The 23,647-nt window shown below is 38.4% G+C and overlaps 1 protein-coding gene across 1 annotated transcript; it reads left to right on the top strand.

The window, feature by feature from the left end:
* Positions 1-11,100: 11,100 nt before the first annotated feature.
* Positions 11,101-13,518, top strand: LOC134678365 (uncharacterized). The gene has a single exon (XM_063536914.1). The coding sequence runs from the start codon at positions 11,101-11,103 to the stop codon at positions 12,346-12,348; it is 1,248 nt and encodes a 415-aa protein (XP_063392984.1). The 3' UTR covers positions 12,349-13,518.
* The last annotated feature ends 10,129 nt before the right edge of the window (positions 13,519-23,647 follow it).

Genomic DNA, 23,647 nt, shown 5'->3' with positions numbered 1-23,647 from the left:
GTGGAAGAATATACTTCAATATGTTATGGATGCTAGTAAGATGTAAAAACAACAGTTTAGCGGAATGTCAGTTTACGAAATGGTTTGTACAAATTACAGAGAAATTCATAATAATTTGTTTCTACTAGAAATGTGCCTTCACCAAACGTTTTAGATAAACGGTAGGCCTATATTATATAAACGTTCTTGATTTCGGTTGACCGAAATGGGACTTACGATTTTTCCTCTTTTCACCTCCAAGATGAGGTTGATTGTTAGTGTTAGAAAGCTGTAATTTGGTATGGATATACATCACACCGACAAGGTGGTAAATAAAATCTTTAATCTCTAAAAAATATATCTAAGGTAGAAGCTTTATAACTTCTACATTACCTATACTAGCCCAGAGGCCTTTAATAAAAGTCCGAACTCCAAGGCCCCAGAGCTCCCAGACATTAGGTATCTTCTTAATTCCTAGTGAATAAAATGTACTTATGGGATAAATTAGTATTAGTATCCTAACTTAAAACCACCTAGGGATGTGTCGTACGGTGCTCTGAACACCGTAGCCTTAACTTCGTGCTTGGCCAATTATTTTAATTCCTGGTTTAGTTTACTAATGATTTTTCTCTCAGTGTTGGCAGCGTTAAGAAGCGGATAAAATACTCCGACCTTGAGGCGAATTATTATTTTGTGCCACTCGCCTTCGAGGTAACGGGGTGTTGGGGGTCTGACGCCATAGCTTTTACTTATAAGGGAGGTGGGACGTAGAATCAGGGAGAGGACCTCTGATGCTCGCGCGGGTTCGTACCTGGTGCAAAGGCTGGCCATCGCTATCCAACGTGGTAACGCGGCAAGTATCATGGGCACCTTTGCACCCGGTACAGCCCGCGGAGGTCTTCTGGATTAAAATATTTTAATATTTTGATATATTTAAGTTACTTTTGTATGATAATTTATATACCATTAGGCCAAGCAATAAGAAGGTATAGAGGGAAAAGCTAGGGACAGAATTTTTGACTCCATAACTTTGTTTGGACTAGTTAGGAGGTGAACATATCAAAAGTCCCCGGCCGTAGCCCCGGTGCTGGGGGGTAGAGAGGGGAAAGAAGGTCTCATTTTTCGGTTTTTCACTTATATCTTGGAAACTTTGCGTCTTAGCGACATGACTACTAAGACAAACCAAAAGCTGATAAAATTTGTTACAAGTTTTATTCAGTCAAGTTTTTCGATATCTTGAATAGTTTTTGAGATATCCTCTCTTGAAAGTTTATTTAGGGGTTTTAATTTTATTTTGATATCTACATTACTGAAGCTGCTAGGCCGAGTTTGGTATCATTTTCGTATAAATCGGGGGTGCTGAATTCATTTTTGGCATCACATTGACACCATTCCTAAGAAAAAACATATAAACTTTAAACAAATACCTTTTTTTAAATTCCTCTTCACGCTTACACCGCTCAACCGATTTAATTGAAATTTGGTATACAGATATTTCAAGTCCCAAGACAGGACATAAGATACTTCTTATCTCAATAATCATCCTTTAAAGTTGTGAAATGGAGTATGGGGGGAATTCAACTCCGTCGACGAAATTGAATTCCTGAGGTTAATACTGCTTAAGGTAAGGTTTGAAATCACGTTTGGTATCATTTTCATCTAAATCACAGATGTATACCATCCTAAATTTCATCTAAACCGGTTCAGCGGTTATTGATTCCGCATACAAACTTCCACCCCACTTTTCACAACCTCAAAAGATGCTTTTGGTTATAAAAACTATCCTATGTCCTGTGTCGAGACTGAAACCATTTCTATACCAAATTTCAACGAAATTGATTCAGCGGTTTAAGCGTGAAGAGCGATTTTTAAATTTTTTTTTTTTAAGTTTTGGTATTACTTCGAAATAGTGTCAATGTGATACCATAAATGAATTCAGCACCCCCGATTTATACGAAAATGATACCAAACATGGCCTAACAACTTCACTGATGAAGATAAAATTAAAATCCCTAAATAAACTTTCAAGAGCGGGTATCTCAAAAACTATTCAAGATATCGAAAAACTTGACTGGATAAAACTTGTAACTAATTTTATCAGCTTTCGGTTTGTCTTAGTAGTCATTAGGGATTGCAGAACCGGTTCTGTTTAAAAGAACCGGGATTTTCGGTACCGGACAAAAATGGAACCGGGATTTCCCGGTATTTTCGGTACTTTCGGGACTGCCTTCAAATATCAGTTTTTACATCAATTTTCAGTAACAAAAGCGTAAAACGACCATGAGTCTTTCTTAAAACAATAAAAAAAGTCGCATAATGAAACTACACACTTCATTTGTAGCATTATAATATTATGTGTCTTTAAGCCACACAATCATTGACTACATTAACTACTGTGATATGAACTGCCTCTGCGTATATACTAAACTAGCTGTGCCCGCGGCTCCGCCCGCGTGGAATTCGGTCTGTTGTATTTTTCTTCCTCTCCCCTGGAGGCGGAACTTGAAGTAAAGTTGACAGATGGATATGCTAGAGGACTGTAGTCCAGATAAAATATTTTACAATTAGGTACCACTAAATAAAACTACACTCCAAAATCAATAGCTTTTTTGGCCCTTATTCAAATTTTACACGTGATTTAAACGACAGAGTTGTAGGTGTATATCGGACGATACAGTAAGGTACGCGCGCGAGCAAAAGCGAATCGGCTTGCCTGGCTAAAGCGCCACTCACCGTGGTCTTCTTCAGACTCCTGAGGAAAACCACGTGCCCTTTGAAACCTCAATGCGTTGCGAGACTTTCGCGAATCATTCGATTTTTTTAGGGAAGGCATGGTAATGCGTATAAAATGCGAGTCCCAAATCGTTTGACTCCGCAAACGACCAGTGCCAGATATTTTGATGCCCTAAGCATTTCTAGACCATGGTGCCCCCTCTCCCTAGGGTCGTCAAGATTATATTGATTTTTTTTGGTCAATTGAGTGACGTTCATTGCCGCATTACAGCTGGATATGGAAATCAGTCACATCATTTTATCACAAAAATTGAGAGTCCTGCAGCAATAACGTTGCAACAGAGTAATGCTGCTGAAGTCGCCACCTGAATATCTCCTTTATCATATCTTAGAATGTTATTGAAAACGCGATCGAAGCGAGCGCGAAAATTTTTCGATATAAAAACGCAATTTAATAGACAGTTGGTCATTTTTATTTTTAGTATGGAAATAAGTCACATCTATTTGCACAAAAATTGACAGTGTTGCAACAGTTACGTTGCAAAACAGTAATGCTGCTGCAGTTGCCACCCGAATATCCCCTTTATCATATCTTAGAATGTTATTGAAAACGCGAGCGAAGCGAGCGCGAAAATTTTTCGATATAAAATCGCAATATGATAGACAGTTGTACATTTTTACTGTTAGTATAGAAATCAGACACATCATTTTACCTCAAAAATTGACAGTACTGCAGCAGTAACGTTGCAACAGAGTACTATTTTCGATATAAAAAACGCAATTTGATAGACAGTTGTACATTTTTACTTTTAGTCCCAACCAGGCGCGAATCCAGGATTTCATACAGAGAAGGGATGTGACAGTTTCTCTCATATTCTACTGCTCGCTCTTTGGCTTCACTCGAAAGCGCTACTTGATAGGATGCTTTTAGTTTTCGGCTTTCACGGGGCCCCTGAGACCTAACTGCCAAAGTGTTATCACTTTGACAGTTAGGTCTCAGGATCGCGGCTAAGTAGTAACTCGCCTTGGCCGACAAATCTGCCGTTCAAGAGAGCAAAATTCGCTATAAAATCGGTAACCTATGTCGAAAAAATCGGCTGGCCGCAAGCCCGAAAGCAAGATTTTTTTCCATGACTTTAAGGGCCTCCGCGTAAAGGTCAAATCGAAAGCCTACGTTGGAGATGTTCTTTCGTACCCTCACTCTCTTACTTTTAGTATGGAAATCAGTCACATCATTTTATGACGAAAATTGACAGTGCCGGAGCAGTAACGTTGCAACAGAGTAATGCTGCTGCAGTTGCCAACCGAATATCACCTTTAGCATACCGCAGAATGTTATTGAAAACGCGAGCGAAGCGAGCCCGAAAATTTTTCGATATAAAAAACGCCATTTGATAGACAGTTGTACATTTTTAGGGTTCCATACCCAAAGGGTAAAACGGGACCCTATTACTAAGACTTTGCTGTCCGTCCGTCCGTCTGTCACCACGCTGTATCTCACGAACCGTGATAGCTAGACAGTTGAAATTTTCACAGATGATGTATTTCTGTTGCCGCTATAACAACAAATACTAAAAACTGAATAAAATAAAGATTTAAGTGGGGCTCCTATACAACAAACGTGATTTTAGACCGTAGTTAAGCAACGTCGGGCGGGGTCAAGTACTTGGATGGGTGACCGTTTTATTTTTGCCTGTTTTTGCATTATGGTACGGAACCCTTCGTGCGCGAGTCCAACTCGCACTTGCCCGGTTTCTTTACTTTTAGTCCCAACCAGGCGCGAAAAAGTTTGCCCCTCCTTCCTAAGTAGCGCCGTAAGATTCAGGGGCAAACTTAAATCAAGCGGGTATTGTGGCTACCCCCCCTTATATGGGTTGAATTTTTATAGCCTATAACCTGGCCGGAGATTTTCTCGACAGATTAGTAAAGTTTTCATCAAAATCCGTTCAGCCGTTTTCACGTGATGCGCGTTCAAATAAACAGACAAATAGATAAACAGATAAACAGATAAACAGATAAACAGACAAACAGACAAAAATTCTAAAAACTGTTGGAACGTGTTCTGTTATCGATTCTAAGTATCCCCAGCCAACTTTTTTTCAAATATCTTTCATGTACAGACTTTCGACCGTCTACAGCTTTATTATATGTATAGATAATATAATTTGTTTTTTTTTACCTAAACTACATGTATTGTGATATTTTTACTATTATTGTTGATCGGCAAAACCTGAATTGTGGCTCAATAATATCATCATTTATTTCAAATATGTAAGACGTTTCGTTAAAAAAGGATAAAAAAATAATAATTTTCGCATGCGTTCAGAATGGGCTGTGGACCTTCGAACGTATAGGTAATAACAGAAATATCAATAAGACAAACCAAGAAATTATTCAGCCAGAATTAACAATTTATCAAGGATCCTGGGCATCTCACTGTAATAAATAAATTAATTTTAAATATCATTATATCCCTTAAAACGTTTCTGTCACTTTTTTAGTACAGGTACTAAATGTGGCGCCAAGTTTAAACACTAAGTGCAGGCTAGAAAAGGGAAAGATGGAAAGAAAGTGCGAGAATTGTACTTTTTAGGGTTCCGTACCTCAAAAGGAAAAAAACGGAACCCTTATAGGATCACTCGTGCGTCTGTCTGTCCATCTGTCCGTCTGTCACAGCCAATTTGCTCCGAAACTACCGGACCAATTAAGTTGAAATTTGGTACACATATGTAAGTCTGTGAGCCAAAGACGGATATGTAACGTCAACAAATGAATTTTAAACATAGGGGCTACTTTTGGGGGATAAACGATAAAATAAAAAACAAAGTTTTGAAAACTATATCGTGTTACATATCAAACGAAAGAGCTCATTTTGAGAATCTCAAATATATTTTTCTTATAAATTTACAATAAAACGTTTAGAAGTTATTCAAGAAAATAGACAAAAAATGACCATTCCCCCCCTCTATCTCCGAAACTACTGGGTCTAAAATTCTGAAAAAAATACACAAAATAGTCCTTTACCTAAAGATGCCAGGAAAACCTATCAGAAATCTAGAGTCAAGCGTGAGTCGGATTTAAGAACAAAAATGCGGTTAACGTTTTTTTAGGGACACAGCCGCAATGGTTTAAGTGAAACGTGATGTAGACAGCTATTGCGAAGGCCCTAGCCCGATATCCGCATAAGGCCGAAGGCCCGAAGCTCCCCAAAGAGGCGTGCCTTTAGCTTCAAGCGAGAGTCGGACTGAAGACAAAAAATGCGACTAGGCTGTATCTGGCACATAGTCGCAATGGTACTTGTAGTACAGTCAACAGCAGAAGTTGCTAAGCGGCCGAGGTGTTCAAAATTACCTTGACATGCTCTTATTGTCTTAACTATAAAGTCGCGTCCAGATCATTTTAAACCACTCTCCCGCTTAGCAACTTCTGCTGCTGACTGTACTGATTGATTAGGTTACTATTGTTACGTGTTTTAAAAAGCAGTAGGTATACAGGCTGGCTAAAAAATAAACTAAGTGTATTCCCGTTGCCAACGTGCAACCTTGAAATCGCGAAGAAAAATTTGGCTGTTTCATACATTTTGGCTGGTCCGTTTTCTATGGGAGGATACTTCTATTTTTGCGATTTCGGGGTTGGTCCCATACTAAAAGTTGCTGAGTATAATCCCAAAACCTCCTTGGCTACGGGAATACACTTATTTTTTGGTCACCCTGTAGGTATTATCTCTCTTCGGCCTTCGCTTTTAAAACACTTTCGGAAGTTGTAGGAAGCGCGACCCGTCGGACGCTCGAGTTTTCAGCTCTACGCATTTGGACACTTGTAGGTACTATTGTTCGGCATTTAATCTTCAGAGATATGCCACCACGCCAGAAAACTTCATGTTACATCTGGTTTTTGATTGACCCATTCGGGTTTTTCAAGACGTTTCACTCACGTCACGTTTCTCGTACAAAAAAAATTTTGAAAATTGTGTGATGTACGGAACCCTTGAAACGCGAGTCCGACTCGCACTTGACCAGTTGTTTTTTCTTAGTTTAAGACAATATCAGACAAAATTTGGTTTATGCGCAGACGGCAGTAGAAATTTGAAATTCGCTGAATTTGCGACGGAGTGTGTTCCTGACGTCATAGAATATAAAGTAAATAGCCAAAGTGTTTTCTTTGTGTTGATATTATTACTAGATGAGTTAGACATTGTTATTCTATATAAAGCTCATTAAACCATAGATTAATTCTAAGTCAAAAATTGCGAAATAAATCTTGTCCCATTTTTGTGACATTGTCGAGAGTACTGGTAACAAAGTACCATTCAGCACGTCCTAAAAAACGGACAGTGCCGACTTGTGCGGAGACAAGATTGTGACAGAAAACGGACATTGCCATACTTAGGGTATATACTTTTTTTCATTTATTGTAATTTTATAGGCAATTGTTGCGTTGGGCTTATGTTATACATAAGTATTTGTGTACATTTTTTATATTTTAGTTTCAGGTGGTTCCACCATCTGACTCAGAAGAGTGAGATAACAAAAAAGACGACGATGACGAAATTTTACTAGAGACAGATTGTACATCTGCCTTGCCCCAATCTGACTCTTTTTCAGCCAGGTCACTTTCTACGAGGATGTCAAATATGATGGACAAATATATGTTCATTTACGAACACGCGTGCTTTTATTGTTATTGTCATGCTATTTAAGTTTAGTGCGCCTCATTGTGAATGGCATTATCTGTATTCAAATAAAATTTCAAAGTCTAACGTACCTAGTCATTGTGGGAAAAAAGTTGTTCATAATACTCGACCTGATGACCTAAACACGACCTGTCCTCTAGTACTCCATCTACAAAGCTTAATTCCTCGCCATTAAACGCATAACTCTGTTCAGTATCCAAAGTATTGGCACGTCTTGAAATGTTCTACGGTTAGAACCTATTTCAAGTCGATGACGAGGATGCTACAATTTCTGAGGCCTGTAAAATGTAATCTCTATAAAATTTAGGAGAATAAATAGCTAATTTCGAATCTAGTCTTTCATATGTCAGGCAGACGAAGCAAAGCATTTCTACTTGGGTACAAGAACATATTATTATAGCTGATGTCAAGCACCGCCAACTAAAGTTTGCGGTCTGGGAGCATGACATGGATAAGATTCTGGTTCTCGCTAAGGAGGAGCCATATATTCCCAGAATGTTGCGAGCACAACACTGAAAAATATCTTACAAACTAAACTTTTACAGGAACTACAACTATTCTCTACCACCAGCTTAGGTTCCAGATAGTCCGGGTAATAAGAAAACAAGCAAGACATAGAACTGTGAGACCATAGTGTTAAATAGTGTGGTCATTTAAGTAAAGTAATATTACTTACAATAATTGTAATCTGTAACTAGCTTTATGAGCCTATTTTGTATGTATACGTAGCTTTAAAATGTATATTTCTTTCTGTACGTGGGTCGTTTTACACATCAACACTATAAGTAAATATAGTATTTTTATGTTTTTCATAATTTTTTTCTTCTTGATATTCTAATTAAACATTTATTCCAAAGATTTACTATGTGTTATTTAAATAACTTTAAATTTTCTTGCCCTGTTTTAAATTTAAATTTTTTAGTTTATGTAACTGTATGACGGCGTTGTCCGTTTTATAGGACAACCTTGGGAGCAATCAATCTGTAAGGTTCATGGCAATGTCCGTTTTAACGGACGTCCTGAAAACCCTACTTTCAGAATACTTTTAATATTTTTTCCGTAAATATAGTAGTTTTTTACTCATTACTATTCCCAAAAACGTTCCACGAGATAGGTAGACACATTATTTCATGTCTTGCCATGTTAAGGGATATGAGAGTTTCATTAAATACCGTGTTTGAATTTTAATTACAAGTAGTATTTTATTAATTACAAAATTCTCTCTATTTTTTGCTTCTATTGATAGTATACATACAAATATGAAATAGCTAATTGTTCGTATAAAATGATTTATCGTTAGAGTCTGGCTAACCAAAAATTGTTGACAGATATTTCGTTGTTGTATCACCAATTGTCTATGATTTAAAAAAAAAGCTAAAAGTCAGTTGTCAATTTATGTCATTCATTCAAATTATTTGCGGTTTATAATGGAATTATTTTAAATAATAATAATAATTTCTATACTGAGTGAGGTTCGCTAACTATTATTTAAGCTCGTAAATAATTACGACAATGTGCGAAGTCGACGTGTAGCGTTGTATAACGAAAAACTGCAATGTTTACAACTCCTAACCAAATGTAAACAAATTAGGAGGTTGGTACTCTCTAAATATTTTGATACTTTAAGTACTAGTTCTAACATTTGCGTATTACTTTGATTAAGTACGTGAATTTATTAATGCCTGAATTTCATAAATATGACAAGTGTACAAAGAAACGGATAAACTAAAAGTTCTGAAAAATATCTATAAAATCTAAATATTGGAACGTAAACATTAGGTGTTTGTCATTGACTGTACTTTAAATAGTGGTAGAAATTATGTGAGCTGACTTTGAGTGCACGTAAACGTTTATTTAACTTATTTGCTTAAAGGTACCTTATGTAGCATGGAGTGACTCACACACACAGCTGAGACCACCCACCGCGAATCGATTTAATAAATTAATTGTTCATTTTCCGAATGTAATATGATACCATGTAATCCGATATTGCAAACATAAAAATAATGTTCTATTTAATATTTTAAACTTTCGCGTTTTGAATACATATTAACTCACATTATAGACGGGTCTAACGCGAATTATATTCAATTACCTTGATTTACCGACGTTTCGACACAGGTTTCACTGGTCGTGGTCGCGGCTGACTGATGTCCCAGCAAAATGTCAAAACAGAGATTTGTGCATCTACCCGACGAAAAGTGTATGGAAAAGTTTGGGGTAGACATCACATTTTCAAACCACCCACCACACATAATGTTAATTATTGTCAATAGTCCGACACGAAACACTCACAATATCCACGCACCCGTCCGAAGATAGATCCTTTGGCTTTAACTTCTGTATCACTGGTTCCCAAGTTGGCGATAAGTTGAAACCATCCTCCCTATTAAAATTCCTGGGGTGTTTCTTGATTTCAATTGCTTCTCGCACAACTCGAGGATAATAATGCCAACTTGGGAACCAGTGATACAGAAGTTAAAGCCAAAGGATCTATCTTCGGACGGGTGCGTGGATATTGTGAGTGTTTCGTGTCGGACTATTGACAATAATTAACATTATGTGTGGTGGGTGGTTTGAAAATGTGATGTCTACCCCAAACTTTTCCATACACTTTTCGTCGAGTAGATGCACAAATCTTTGTTTTGACATTTTGCTGGGACATCAGTCAGCCGCGACCACGACCAGTGAAACCTGTGTCGAAACGTCGGTAAATCAAGGTAATTGAATATAATTCGCGTTAGACCCGTCTATAATGTGAGTTATAATGTTCTATTTTCTTCAACCTTGTACTTTAGACCTAGTGTAAAGAACAAAGGAAATGCTTTCCTATATAAACCGCACATTTAATTATAAAATACAATTGATATCCAACCGTTGCGTGTATCACTCATAAACCACCTTCTCCGAGCCGAAGGCTTACACTTCACTTACTTGTACACAGAATATCATAAATATTGTCGAGTATCAAAACTATAATTCCTACTACACAAGTAAAGTGTGACCAGCCCAAAATTTTTTGAATTTCCCGCCAAGAATTTAGGTAAAATTTCAGTAGCCAGACTCTAAAACATTTATGCCCACAAAGTATCAAATTACGCAATTTTATACTGTCGGCATTGTCAAACCCATTGACATTTTATTTTTTATTTTATTTTAATGTTGTGGTCAGCCGTAATTAAGCCTTAGATTGATAAAATATTTTTTTTTTTCTTTATAAAACATGATATTTCATGCTAAGTAACAGAAAGCAGTCAAACATTGTACCAGAAATTTTAGTCCCGAAAATCCCGAAAGTATCGGGATTTTAATTTCGAAATCCCGGTTCTTTCCATGGTTCTAAATCCCGGGAATTCCCGGTACTTTCAGTTCCGGTATTTCCCGGGAGCAAACCCTAGTAGTCATGTCGCTAAGACGCAAAGTTTCCAAGATATCAATGAAAAACCGAAAAATTCGACCTTCTTATCCCCCTCTACCCCCCAGCACCGGGGCTACAGCCGGGGACTTTTGATATGTTCACCTCCTAACTAGTCCAAACAAAGTTACGGAGTCAAAAATTCTGTTCCTAACATTTCCCTCTACAACGTTTTTTGAGCATTCATTTCCAATCGTGCATTATATGGGTCATTAGTCATCTATCGCGACCTACTGCTATAGTATAATGTATAAGTGGAGTAAACAAGTGTAATCGAACAATGACGGAGAATAGTCCATTTAACCGGAATGGACTAACACGCCGCAGCCCGCCCTCAACGCCCACGCCGCTGCCCGGCCCGCCCGGTCCCGCACCAGCAAACATGCAGCAGGAAGAAGAGCCCCCGAAGGTAATTCCCACAAGTGACATCCAAACATGGCTCAAAAAGATTGAAATGAACCTGCAAGACGTCTGCTCTACATCTGCAGAAGGTAAACTGAACAGTGACCAGAAGATCAGAATTAACAACATGTGTCGCAGCGTGAGCCATTTAGCCTCACAAATGGCTATCGAATACCAATCCTTAAAAAGTCACGCAATACAAGCATATCAGGCCCGCCAAGTTCACCAAGAAAAAATGGACCTCGTACAACGTATCCAAGACCTAAAGGAGACGATTGAAGAATCCAGCCGAACAGTTTCCGGACCTGCTTCGTTTGCCGACGCCCTTAAGAAAAATGGAACGAGGTACGTCCAACCGTCTAACATTAGCTCAGTCGCAATTTACCCTGTTGACAAGTTGAAATCGAGTGAGGAGACAAAATCTCTCGTGCAAAAGATTATCCGGCCCGACGAAATGAAGCTGCACGTGAGAGGGTTGCGCAAAATCAAAAATGGCGGTGTTGTGATTAGCACTGACTCAAAAGAAGACGTAATAAAACTCAAGCAAACAGCGCAGCTTACGACCTCTGGACTCACCGTTGACGAGCCACAAAAATGCAAGCCCAGAATTGTAGTTATCGGAGTTCCCGCGGACATGCAAGAACCTGAAGTCCTGAAGTGCATATACCATCAAAACTTAGCCGATAAATTACAAGATTGGTCGCTCGAAAAATTTATGGCTTCCACTAAGCTAAGTCACAAATCCGGAAAAAAGGACGCCGAGACCTGTAATTATATAATTGAAGTTTCTGGAGTAATACGCAAGGCCCTAATTACGAACGACAGAGTTTTTGTGAATTGGTCATCGTGCCCTGTTAGGGATTTCACCTTGTTTACGCGGTGCTTCAAATGTCAGCTTTACAATCATGCAGCGAAGACCTGCAAAATGGATACTAACATCTGCGGCCACTGCGGCGAAGCGGGTCACTCATTCAAGGAATGCACAAAAAAGGACGAAGCCCCAAAATGTGCAACATGCTCGCACTACAAAAAACAATGCAACCACCAAACAGGTGACGCCGCATGCCCAGCTAGACAAATGGCCGAAAAAAGGTATTTAAACTCCATAGATTATGATGGCGCCTAGGAGCGCCAACTTTTCACATATTTTTATAGCACTTTTTGTTTTCTTTAGTTTAACTACCTATGAATAATTGCATATTCTCTGACCTAGATAGTTTCTCTGTATCAGAGTCCAAAGCATGCGATGTCGAAACATGTAAACAACATATTCGACTCTGTCGAAGTCCTTTATCAATTCTAACACAAAACATACGCAGCATTTCCAAATATTTTGATAATTTTAATGTGTTTCAACAAAGACTGGATATTACTTGTGACATCATTGTCTTGACTGAATGTTGGATTGGTACCCATACCAATCTCCCAAATATGCCCGGCTACAGTTCGTATAGCACTATATCTAATTATAACCAAAATGACGGGGTTGTAGTTTATGTAAAAAATAATTTAAATATCACAGTTGTCGAACCCCATATACTAGATTGTAATCGGCTCTTAATTAAAATCGGATCAGATACGGCAATACTAGCCCTTTATAGACCCCCTTCCTTTAGAGATATTAGTAATTTTATCAAATCCCTAGATGAAAATTTAAGTCAATTATCATCTTTTAATAATATAGTATTGATAGGAGATATTAACATTAACATTCTACCTGAAAGCAGCGAAACGTCTTTGACAGCCCAAAGCTACCTTAACCTATGTTCTTTCCATGGCTTACCCCCAGCACACACGCTTCCTACACACCAAAGCGGGTCATGCCTAGATCATATTATGGTAAAATCAAACTTTTCGGCATTAGCACTTGTTACTAACTCTACAGTGACCGACCACAGAGCTGCCCTACTAACCCTCTATCGTAAATCACGTAATGCATGCACGCGCACGCAATTTGTCAATAAATTAAATATTAACAAACTTGGAGATGATTTACGCAATATTGACTTTGGCCCAGTTTATAATTCTGCTGATGCAGAAAATAGTATGCTGTACTTGATTAAAAATGTCCAACAAGCAATCTTACTTAACACCAATAAGACACGTCTTAATAGCAAGAATTATAACAAAAAACCATGGATTACCCCGGGATTACTTCGATCTATGAGACACAGGGATAAACTACACTTAAAAGCTAAAGCGAACCCAGACAATCTTATATTGCAATTGTCGTATAAAAGATATCGTAATTTTTGTAACAACTTACTGAAAAACGTTAAAACACACTACGACAAAACACAGCTGGAAATTGCTAAAAAAAACAGTAAATTAGTATGGAAATATCTTAGAAACGTAACATACACAATTACACAGCAAAGCAACGTGAGTCATCTGCAAGTTTGTTGCAAGTAGGTCCGTCCAAATTGTTGGCTGCAAATAACACAAATGAGTTTTTCGTTAACATAGGCAAAAACCTGGCTGAAAAGGTCCCGGGACTTCAGGGCGATTCGTCGTCACCCCCTTTAAGAATACTATCCGAAACAAACAAATCTTCCAAATCATTTGTGTTACTTAATACGGATGAAGCTGAGGTTGAAAGAATTACCATGACCTTAAAAGAAGATTCCGCGGCTGGTCGGGATGGCATCTCGAACAAAATAATAAAGACCTTCAGACACATCCTGGTGCCACCGCTAACACACATTTTTCAAAAGTGCATCTCTGAAGGAATATTCCCGAAATGTCTAAAGAAATCCATTGTAATCCCTATTTATAAATCTGGTAGCACAGCTGAAGTAACAAATTATAGACCGATTTCTCTGTTACCAGCAACCTCAAAAATCCTAGAAAAAAATATTAATAATAGACTTATACAATATCTGGAGAAACATGCAATATTGGCAAAGACACAGTTTGGTTTTAGGCCAAAGTTATCAACCGCAGATGCTGAACATGAATTGACTGACTATTTAGTTCAGGAATTAGACAAGGGAAACAAGACAATTGGAATCTTCTTGGACCTTGCAAAAGCTTTTGACACTGTTTCTACATCCACTTTACTGCACAAACTTGAAGCACTAGGTATTAGAGGAACACAGCTCAAATTAATCGCGAGCTACCTAGACGGACGTACTCAATGCGTAATAATTTTTAAGAAAAAAAAACAGACTTCTATGGGGCCCGGTGAAAGATTATGGTAGATGGTGCACTATGTAGAAAAGGAGGTAAAAACAGTACTTTCTAGTAGCATTTCGTGTCCGTAAGGGTCGTAGTTCTAGCCTAACCTAACCCACTTCTCTGATAGCAGTTCGGTTCTGTGAGGATCGCAGTTCGAGCCTAATCAAACCCATTTTTCTAGTAGCATTTCGTTTCTGTAAGGCTCGCAGTTCTAACCAAACCTAACCCACTTTTGTTCGGTTCTGTGAGGATCGCAGTTCAAACCTAACCTAACCCACTTAACGGCGCATGCGGTGCGGTGTACGGGGGTTTGAGCGGGAGGGGTTTGGCATCATCATACTTTATACCTACATTTTATGGTAGGTAATCATAGCGGTTTATTTAGTTTAGGTATCATAGGGGTTTTCCGGGTCAAGGTCCGGGTCTCTGAGTCAGAGTCCGAAATCACCAAACATGTACTCTGCGTCGTTGAAGAGTTCTGTTCTGATCATCATGAGCAGTTCCACTTCATCAAATGCGACAGTTTTTAATGTAAATGCTTGATTTTATGATGAAAATACAAAAAATTCTATACGTATGCCTTTAAGATTTGAGGAGTTCCCTCGATTCCTTATGGATCCCATCATCAGAACTCGAGCTTGACAGAAATGTGGCTTAAAAACTAAACTTGCTTAACAAACATAACGAAGAGGACAAATCGCCAAACGTGAACTATGCGTCGTTGAAGAGTTCCGTTCTGATCATCATCAGCAGTTCCACTTCATCAAATGCGACAGTTTTTAATGAAAATGCTTGATTTTCTGATGAAAATACAAAAATCTCTATACGCATGCCTTTAAAATTTGAGGAGTTCCCTCGATTTCTCATGGATCCCATCATCAGAACTCAAGCTTGATAAAATTGTGGCTTAAAAACTTAACTTGCTTAACAAACATAACGAAGAGGACAAATCGCCAAAGGTGAACTATGCGTCGTTGAAGAGTTCCGTTCTGATCATCATCAGCAGTTCCACTTCATCAAATGTCACGTTTTTGAATGTATATGCTTGATTTGTTGATAAAAACACAAAAATCACCATATGTATGCCTTTAAGATTTGAGGAGTTCCGTCGATTCCTCATGGATCCCATCATCAGAACTGGATTTTGACAAAAACGGGACCAATCTGTATGCATATACATACAATCAAAGAAATAATTTTCAAAATCGGTCCAGTAATGACGGAGATATGGAGTAACAAACATAAAAAATAAAAAATAAAATAAAAAAAATAAAAAAAATAAAAATAAAAAACATACAACCGAATTGATAACCTCCTCCTTTGGGATTTGGAAGTCGGTTAAAAATAGATAACACTATCAGTTCCGATTTAGAAAATACAGCTTTTGGCTTGCCGCAAGGCAGCGTATTGGCCTCGACCTTATTTTTAGTGTTCCGTACAAAACTTTGTTTACGGAACACTTATGGGATCACTTCGGTCTTGCAAATCAGTTAAATACGTTTTTCTCAGAGACCGTTTGACATAGATACCTAAAATTTGGAACAGTTATAGCAATAACCACCACTCATATTGTAAATAAGTCAAAACTGCTTATTTCTTATTAAAGGGGGAAATTTAGGGGGTTGAGAGGGGTAGGCTGAAACTTTTTTCATTTGTAAGAATCGTGTGGGGTACCATTAGAAAGCTTGCAAAAAATTGAGTCGATGGACTGATTTTGACTTCATTTTAGACTGCAATAGTTTCGTCAAAAAATGCATTTAAAGTTGCAAGTTTTCATACAAAAATTTTCACCTCTGTCCTGGCGATTTTCGTGAAAACTATAGCTAACAGGCAGCTGACCAGTCAATACCCAACTTAAAGAAGCATGGAGACGGCGGGAAAATTATCAGCTTAACCTTATCTTTATTAGTTTTTCAACTGCAGCTTGACCTTTGGTTGCTTAGGGCTAGCTAACTGATGCTTACACTGGTCAATTCATATTAGGCGAGAAACATCCTTAGTTAAAACTTTGGCATTAAAATTTATGACTTATGTCTTTGACACAAAGTTTAATTCTGCTTGCTTATTTTTGTGGGATATTTAATTTTATCTCAATAGCCTACTATAAGTATGAGAGAGATCTACAAAATACGACCTTATTATATTGCAAATAAGTTTCAATTTCGAACGGGCTTTCCAACCAATGGACTAGGCATCTCAAAAATCTGAAAACTTCAGATTAAGAATTCCGTTCTTGACTGTCGTTGTGTTTTTTTTTTCCCACAATAGGACACATAGAGTTAGTAAGGCGTATAGAGATAATAAAGTCATTTAATATTTATGAACAGCTTTGGCCTCATGTATAGATTTTATTGAGAGTATCTGATTCGTCGAAACAATATACACAATATTCCTTTTCATTAAGTACCATTACATTTCTGTATTAATTGTATAATTATAATATCTATTAATTATATTCAGTACTTATGTATATTTTTGAACGGAAAGGTGAGCAACAAGATTCAGAGCTATAACCGCGAAAATAGAAGTTCGCAAATTGCGAGCATTTTTCTCTGTCACTCTAATTACGCCTTCATTGGAGTAAAAGAGAAAATCCCCGCAAATTGCGAATTTCGGTTTTCGCGGTAGCCTCTCCTGTTACGAGAAAATAATTGTGGAAGACATTAATAGTATATGACAGTTAAATATCACAGTTTTTAGAAACAAAGTTAAAATTGACGAAATATTTAAAGTAAGCCGATCTTCTTTTTTAGCAGTTCTAAATAATATTAAAGTCTATATATATGGCATAGAACTAGAAACAAAATCAAATAAAAAATAATAATGAGTTCTAAATTCAAATTGAAGGAGTATACATTTAAGGTATTATAGGCCGAGCGCGCACGATATTACGATATTAATTTTTGCGACACGATTTTAGAATCGCGCTGTAATATAAGTATCGCAGAAAATTCACTGCGCGCACTGCGATGAAAAAGTCGACGATTTGTTCATTCTCAACATGGATTTCGTACCAGTCGCTTGTCATGAAACGTGTCTTTAATATGCGATTGCTGTATGACTTTGAGCATTTATAACACAAAGGTGATCCCCGTCTATTTCAATAATTGAATGGTCAACATCTAGCGTCTCATTTTGAGACTCCATTGGAGATGCAGGTGCCGAGATGTTGGGGTTTGGAGAGCGAAATGCCGACTGAGGTCCGGCCGGGGTGCGATTTTATTATTATAGTGTGCGCGGGGCCATACAACTCCGCATGCTGCAATTCACTTTGCGACAATCGCGTCTCGAACAATCGCGGAAAAATGTGATAAATCACAATTTTAAAATCGCTGCGATTTTTTTGTCGCATATGCGCGCACTAACATATAAACACATACGTTGCATTTCTGCGACAAAATTATCGCAGGACAAAAAATCGTGGTGCGCGCTTGGCCTTACTCTAAATTATTATAATACATCAAGCATTCGCGAGATGCTCGACTTCGGTATTCAAACACAAAGCAATAGTACAAGAATCTAACTAAATGCAAAGGCCGAAGGAGCGATTCGAAGATCCGAAGCGTCCGACAGACGCGCGCCTCCCGTAACTTTTCCAAGTATTTTTAAGTACAAGTGTCTAAGTCGCAAGATCCAAAGGCTGAAGTCGCATTGGGCCGAAAGTCCGAAGCATCCAGGAGGTCAGTTCTAAACACAGGTAATTAATACAAGTGTCTAAATGCGAAGGCCGGAGGCCGAGCTCCGCGTAGGGCCGAAGGCCCGAAGCCTGCAAGATGTCAGTGGTTAAACACATAACTGACAGCCTGGACGCTTCGGGCCTTCGGCCCTACGCGGAGCTCGGCCTTCGGCCTTCGCCTTTAGATACTTATACTATTGTTCTGTGTTTAAGTACTAACATCCTGGAAGCTTCGGGCCTTCGGCCCTACGCGGAGCTCAACCTTCGGCTTTCGCATTTAGACACTTGTACTATTGTTCTGTGTTAAAGCACTGACATCCTGGACGCTTCGGCCCTTCGGGCTACGCGGAGGTCGGCCTTTGGCCTTCACATTTAGACACTTGTACTATTGCTCTGTGCTAAAGCGATGACATTTTGCTAAAGCTCGGCCTTCGGCCTTCGCACTTAGACTTTTTGTACTATTGTTCTGTGTGTGTAGTTGAATACGGTATCCTAAAAACAGGCAAACAACCTCTGTAAAATGTAACGATGCGAGCGGTACGGCTACCATCAGTTTGGCATTGACATAAACGCTACCGTGGGCGTGAACGTAATTTACTTTCTATGTATCTCGCTCGTACTGACATATTAGTGCGAAAGAGATATACCTATACTCCTATAGGAAGTAAATTACGTTCACGATATCGTTTATGTCAATGCCAAACTGATGGTAGCCGTACGGAACACTAAATGTCTCGAGCTATCTCGGACTTGGCCAAATTATTAATTTATATTAATGACCTATGCAATCTAAAAATAGATAGTGGCAAAATCATTTCCTATGCAGATGACACTGCCCTACTTTTTAACCGACTTCCAAATCTCAAAGAAGGAGGTTATCAATTCGGTTGTATGTTTTTTTTTATTTTTATTATTTTTTTTTTATTTTTTTTATGTTTGTTACTCCATAACTCCGTCATTACTGGACCGATTTTAAAATTCTTTTTTTGATTGAATGTATATGCATACAGATTGGTCCCGTTTTTGTCAAAATCCAGTTTTGATGATGGGATCCATGAGGAATTGAGGGAACTCCTCAAATCTTAAAGGCATACACATAGTGATTTTTGGTTTTTTATCAACGAATCAAGCATATACACCCAAAAAAGTGATATTTGATGAAGTGGAACTGCTGATGATGATCAGAATGGAACTCTTCAACGACGCATAGTTCACGGTTGGCGATTTGTCCTCTTCGTTATGTTTGTTAAGCAAGTTAAATTTTTAAGCCACATTTTTGTCAAGCTCGAGTTCTGATGATGGGATCCATGAGGAATCAAGGGAACTCCTCAAATCTTAAAGGTATGCGTATAGAGATTTTTGTATTTACATCAGAAAATCAAGCATTTTCATTAAAAACTGTTGCATTTGATGAAGTGGAACTGCTGATGATGATCAGAACAGAACTCTTCAACGACGCATAGTTCACATTTGGCGATTTGTCCTCGTCGTTATGTTTGTTAAGCAAGTTCCCCTACAAGCAAGTAAACCTATTAGAAATGTACAGTCAAGCGTGAGTCGGACTTAATTACAGTTTTTGATCCGACCCCTACGGATTTTTTAAAGACCTTTCACTCACTTTTCATATAAAAAATACATTGTTAACAGTGCCGGATTACTTAGAGTAGTAGTTTTCTTAGAGTAATTGGTGATAATTTTCTGATAAGATAATCATTTTAAATATTTAACGGTCTTACCTACCTACTTACGAGTAATTGTAAGCTCAAATTAAAAATAATGTTTAAAAAAAATGTTAAATTGAGAGCTAGCTTAAAGTTTTTTGTACTCGTCGACTTTAATGGTTGAATTAATAAAGACTTTGTAACCAATAAGCAAAACAAGCACGTGCTTAGGCACCAAAATGCCAGGTTGAAAAAGGTGAACAAATTTAAAAATTAGGGACAGACATATCGTTTTTACCACACGATTTTTTTTAGCTGTCCAAAAGCTAATATGCAAAAATAATGGCGCGTAATTCTTTGGGAAACAATCGGTAGCTGTAGAAGAGTCGTGATTACATGCATAGATTCGATTTCAACCCACTCTTTTGCGGTTCGGCGTTAGGTCTTATGCGAGGCCTTCTGCCTTGCGGCAAAGTTGATCTTCTGCCTTAATTACACTTGGGCGTGGATCCAAATCCAAGCTTTCCTCTTTCGCAGCTAGGCCTACTGCCTTTCTCACACTTCGCCAATTCAATTCCAAGCTCTGCTTTCTTGCATATTTTATGCATGAAAACAACCTCGCTGAGACCCTTAAATATCGAGCCCTATGCGAAGCTAGGCTGATAGAAAACTGTCCCATCCCTTCTCTGTATGAAATCCTGTATTCGCGCCTGGTTGGGACTTAAAGTAAAATTGCGTTTTTATATCGAAAAATTTTCGCGCTCGCTTCGCTCGCGTTTTCAATTACTTTATAAGGTACGATAAAGGTGACATTCGGGTGGCGACTGCAGCAACATTACTCTGTTGCAACGTTACTGCTGCAGTACTATCTACTTCCGTGATAAAATGATGTGACTGATTTCCATACTAAAAGTAAAAATGTACAACTGTCTATCATATTTCGTTTTTATATCGAAAAATTTCAGCGCTCGCTTCGCTCGCGTTTCTATTACTTTCTAAGCTATGATAAAGGTGACATTCGGGTGGCGACTGCAACAGCATTAGGTACTCTGTTGCAACATTACTGCTGCGGCACTGTCAATTTTCGTGATAAAATGATGTGACTGATTTCCATTCTCAGCTGTAATGCGGCAATGAACTTCTCTCAATTTACCAAAAAAATCAATGTAATCTTGATGACCATAGGGAGAGGGGGCACCTAGAAATGCTTAGGGCATCAAAATATATTAATCCGTCACTGATTGTTAAAAATTGTGTAATATACGGAACCCTTGGAACGCGAGTCCGACTCGCACTCGGCCGGTTTTTAAGAGAAGTATTAGAGTTAGGCAAAAAAGTCAATGTAAGAAATAATCCTTAATAAATTCTTAGCAAAAAAGGTTTATAATTTTTTTAGTCTGATTCGCCATGTATTCATGTATTAACTTGTTGAAGTTCAATATGTCAATTTATTGCACATAATCAAGTTTACAGAAAACAGAAATAACAGAGTAAAAGATGTAAGTATATGTACAAAGGCCAACTTATCCCTAATAGAGATCACTTCCAGCTAACCTTTGAGAAAATGAGAGAGGAACAAACACTAAAAGGTGAAAGATAATTAAAAATCCCACCAATAACATTTTCATGTAAAATATTGCCAAGACGAAACCATAAGGCTCTCACTGACAAAAAGTTATCAGAAGTCTTGTAGAGCCAAGCTTCTAACTCTACAAGCTTTAACTTCACAGACTCTACACCTTAGTCAAAATATGTGGCTTGACGTTTTCTGGAGCATTCCACGGGCTGTCCCGTACAAACGCATTTAATTTCCTGTGTTGCGACTTTTTTTTCGGCATTTAAAACAGGCGATTATTACTCTGTGGATATTTTTGACCATTTGTTATAAAAAAGGAAACTCTTATACTTGCAAATCTTCACAAAATTCGCGTTTGTACGGGACAAACGGTAGACAATTTCATGGAATGCTCCTTCTTATCATAATTTTTTTTTTTGATTTATCATTCTCTCATTTTAGAAGTTACAGGGGGGGGGACACACATTTTACCACTTTGGAAGTGTCTCTCGCGCAAACTATTCAGTTTAGAAAAAAATGATATTAGAAATCTCAATATCATTTTTGAAGACCTATCCATGGGTTTCTATGGATAGGTCGCCGTGTGCCTGCTACACTGCCACATCTCAAAAAACCGTTTTTTCGAGAAATCGCGTCTCAAAGTTTTGAGAGTATAGTTCAGGGTGTTTAATAGGATCTTACTCCTTTAGTTTTAGGTCTATGAATTTAAAATTTAGCTTTTTTTACTCGGAATGATATAACCCTCCTTATGACCACGCCACTTTTTAAAAGAAATGTATATTTTTTAAGACACAAGGCCCGAAAGACAGGTATTTAGAGTTGTGGCCGTATTGCAGAAACGTTTTTTAAAGATTTTGAGATGCGGCCAAATTTAAACACAAAATTATTGGATAAAGGTTACCATGAAAATATAAATAAAAACACCAAAATAGTTAAAATCCCTTTATTTTTACCCGACTACGGCAACGCAAAAGGAGGGTTATGATTTTGACCGGTATGTATGTGGGTATGTATGTATGTATGTATGTATGTTCATTTGTTCCCTCATAACTTCTAAAGTACACATTATAATTTGACAAACGACATGTCATTCGAATTATCTTAATCGTCCGCTGGTTATAGGCTATATGAAGTCACAAAAAAATGAACAAGGCGTCCTCTAGAGGTCATAAAGTCACGAACGAAAAAAATAAAAATAAGTAATGATTACGTGATGTATATCATTTGAAAGAGCTCAGTTAGCACATTTTAAATATATAAATATTGTTAGCTTTTGCAACCGGCTTTGCTTGCATGCACCCGATGAAACATTAATTTATCGGGTAGGTAATTCGAACTACGAATCTACAAGCGCTCTGGATTCTATCCGCATATTACCCGACTACGGCGATACAAGAAGGTATTTGCAAAATAAATTTGTTTGGCCGCTATAAACATAGTGTTTTTTTTAATGACCTGCAATATTGTATAACGTGAATAGGTGTAGAAGTCCAGATCAGCCAAAATGTATAAAACAGCCGTACAAGAGACGTAGGAAGCTCGCTGTACGCGTTCCAAAGCCGGGCGCCTTCGGCGCCCTCATACTAGAGGAGTCGGGCGTAGCCTGACGTACATGGCGCGCTGCAAGCAGTCCAAAGCCAGGCGACTTCGACTTTCTCATACTACAAGTGTCGACATACGTGACACGCTGGACGCTTACCAAATCCGGGCAAATGCATGAAACAGCCGTACAAAAGACGTGCGGGCACGCTGTACGTGTTCCAAAGCCGGGCGCCTTGGGCGCTCTTATACTAAAAGAGTCGGGCGTAGCCCGACGTACGAAGCTCGCTGTACGCGTTCCAAAGCCGGGCGCCGAAGGCGCCCTCATACTAAAAGAGTCGGGCGTAGCCCGACGTACGAAGCTCGCTCTACGCGTTCCAAAGCCGGGCGCCTTTGGCGCCCTTATACTAAAAGAGTCAGGCGTAGCCCGACGTACAAGGCACGCTCTACGCGTTCCAAAGCCGGGCGCCTTCGGCGCCCTCATAGTAATAGAGTCGGGCGTAGCCCGACGTAGGAGGCGCACTGTACACGTTCCAAAGCTGGGCGCCGAAAGCGCCTCCATGCCAAAGGATAGCGCAGCCCGATATATGTGGCGCTCTGCGTGTATTTCTGTACTGGGGATGCCCTCGAAAAAGTAATATAAAGTGACTTCGAATAGGTAGTTAGTAACGAAGTCATGACTCCAAAATTAATTAAATAAAAAATAAGTTCAAAAACTAAAACCCGACTACTGCAAATCGCGCTCTAAAAGTATGAAACAAGATAGAATTCTTATCTGAAGTTATCAAACAGGAAA

Source organism: Cydia fagiglandana, chromosome Z (assembly GCF_963556715.1).
Source record: "Cydia fagiglandana chromosome Z, ilCydFagi1.1, whole genome shotgun sequence".
Lineage (NCBI taxonomy): Eukaryota > Metazoa > Arthropoda > Insecta > Lepidoptera > Tortricidae > Cydia > Cydia fagiglandana.
The sequence above is the reverse complement of the archived record's forward strand: the minus strand, read 5'-3'. Positions and strand labels throughout refer to the sequence as shown.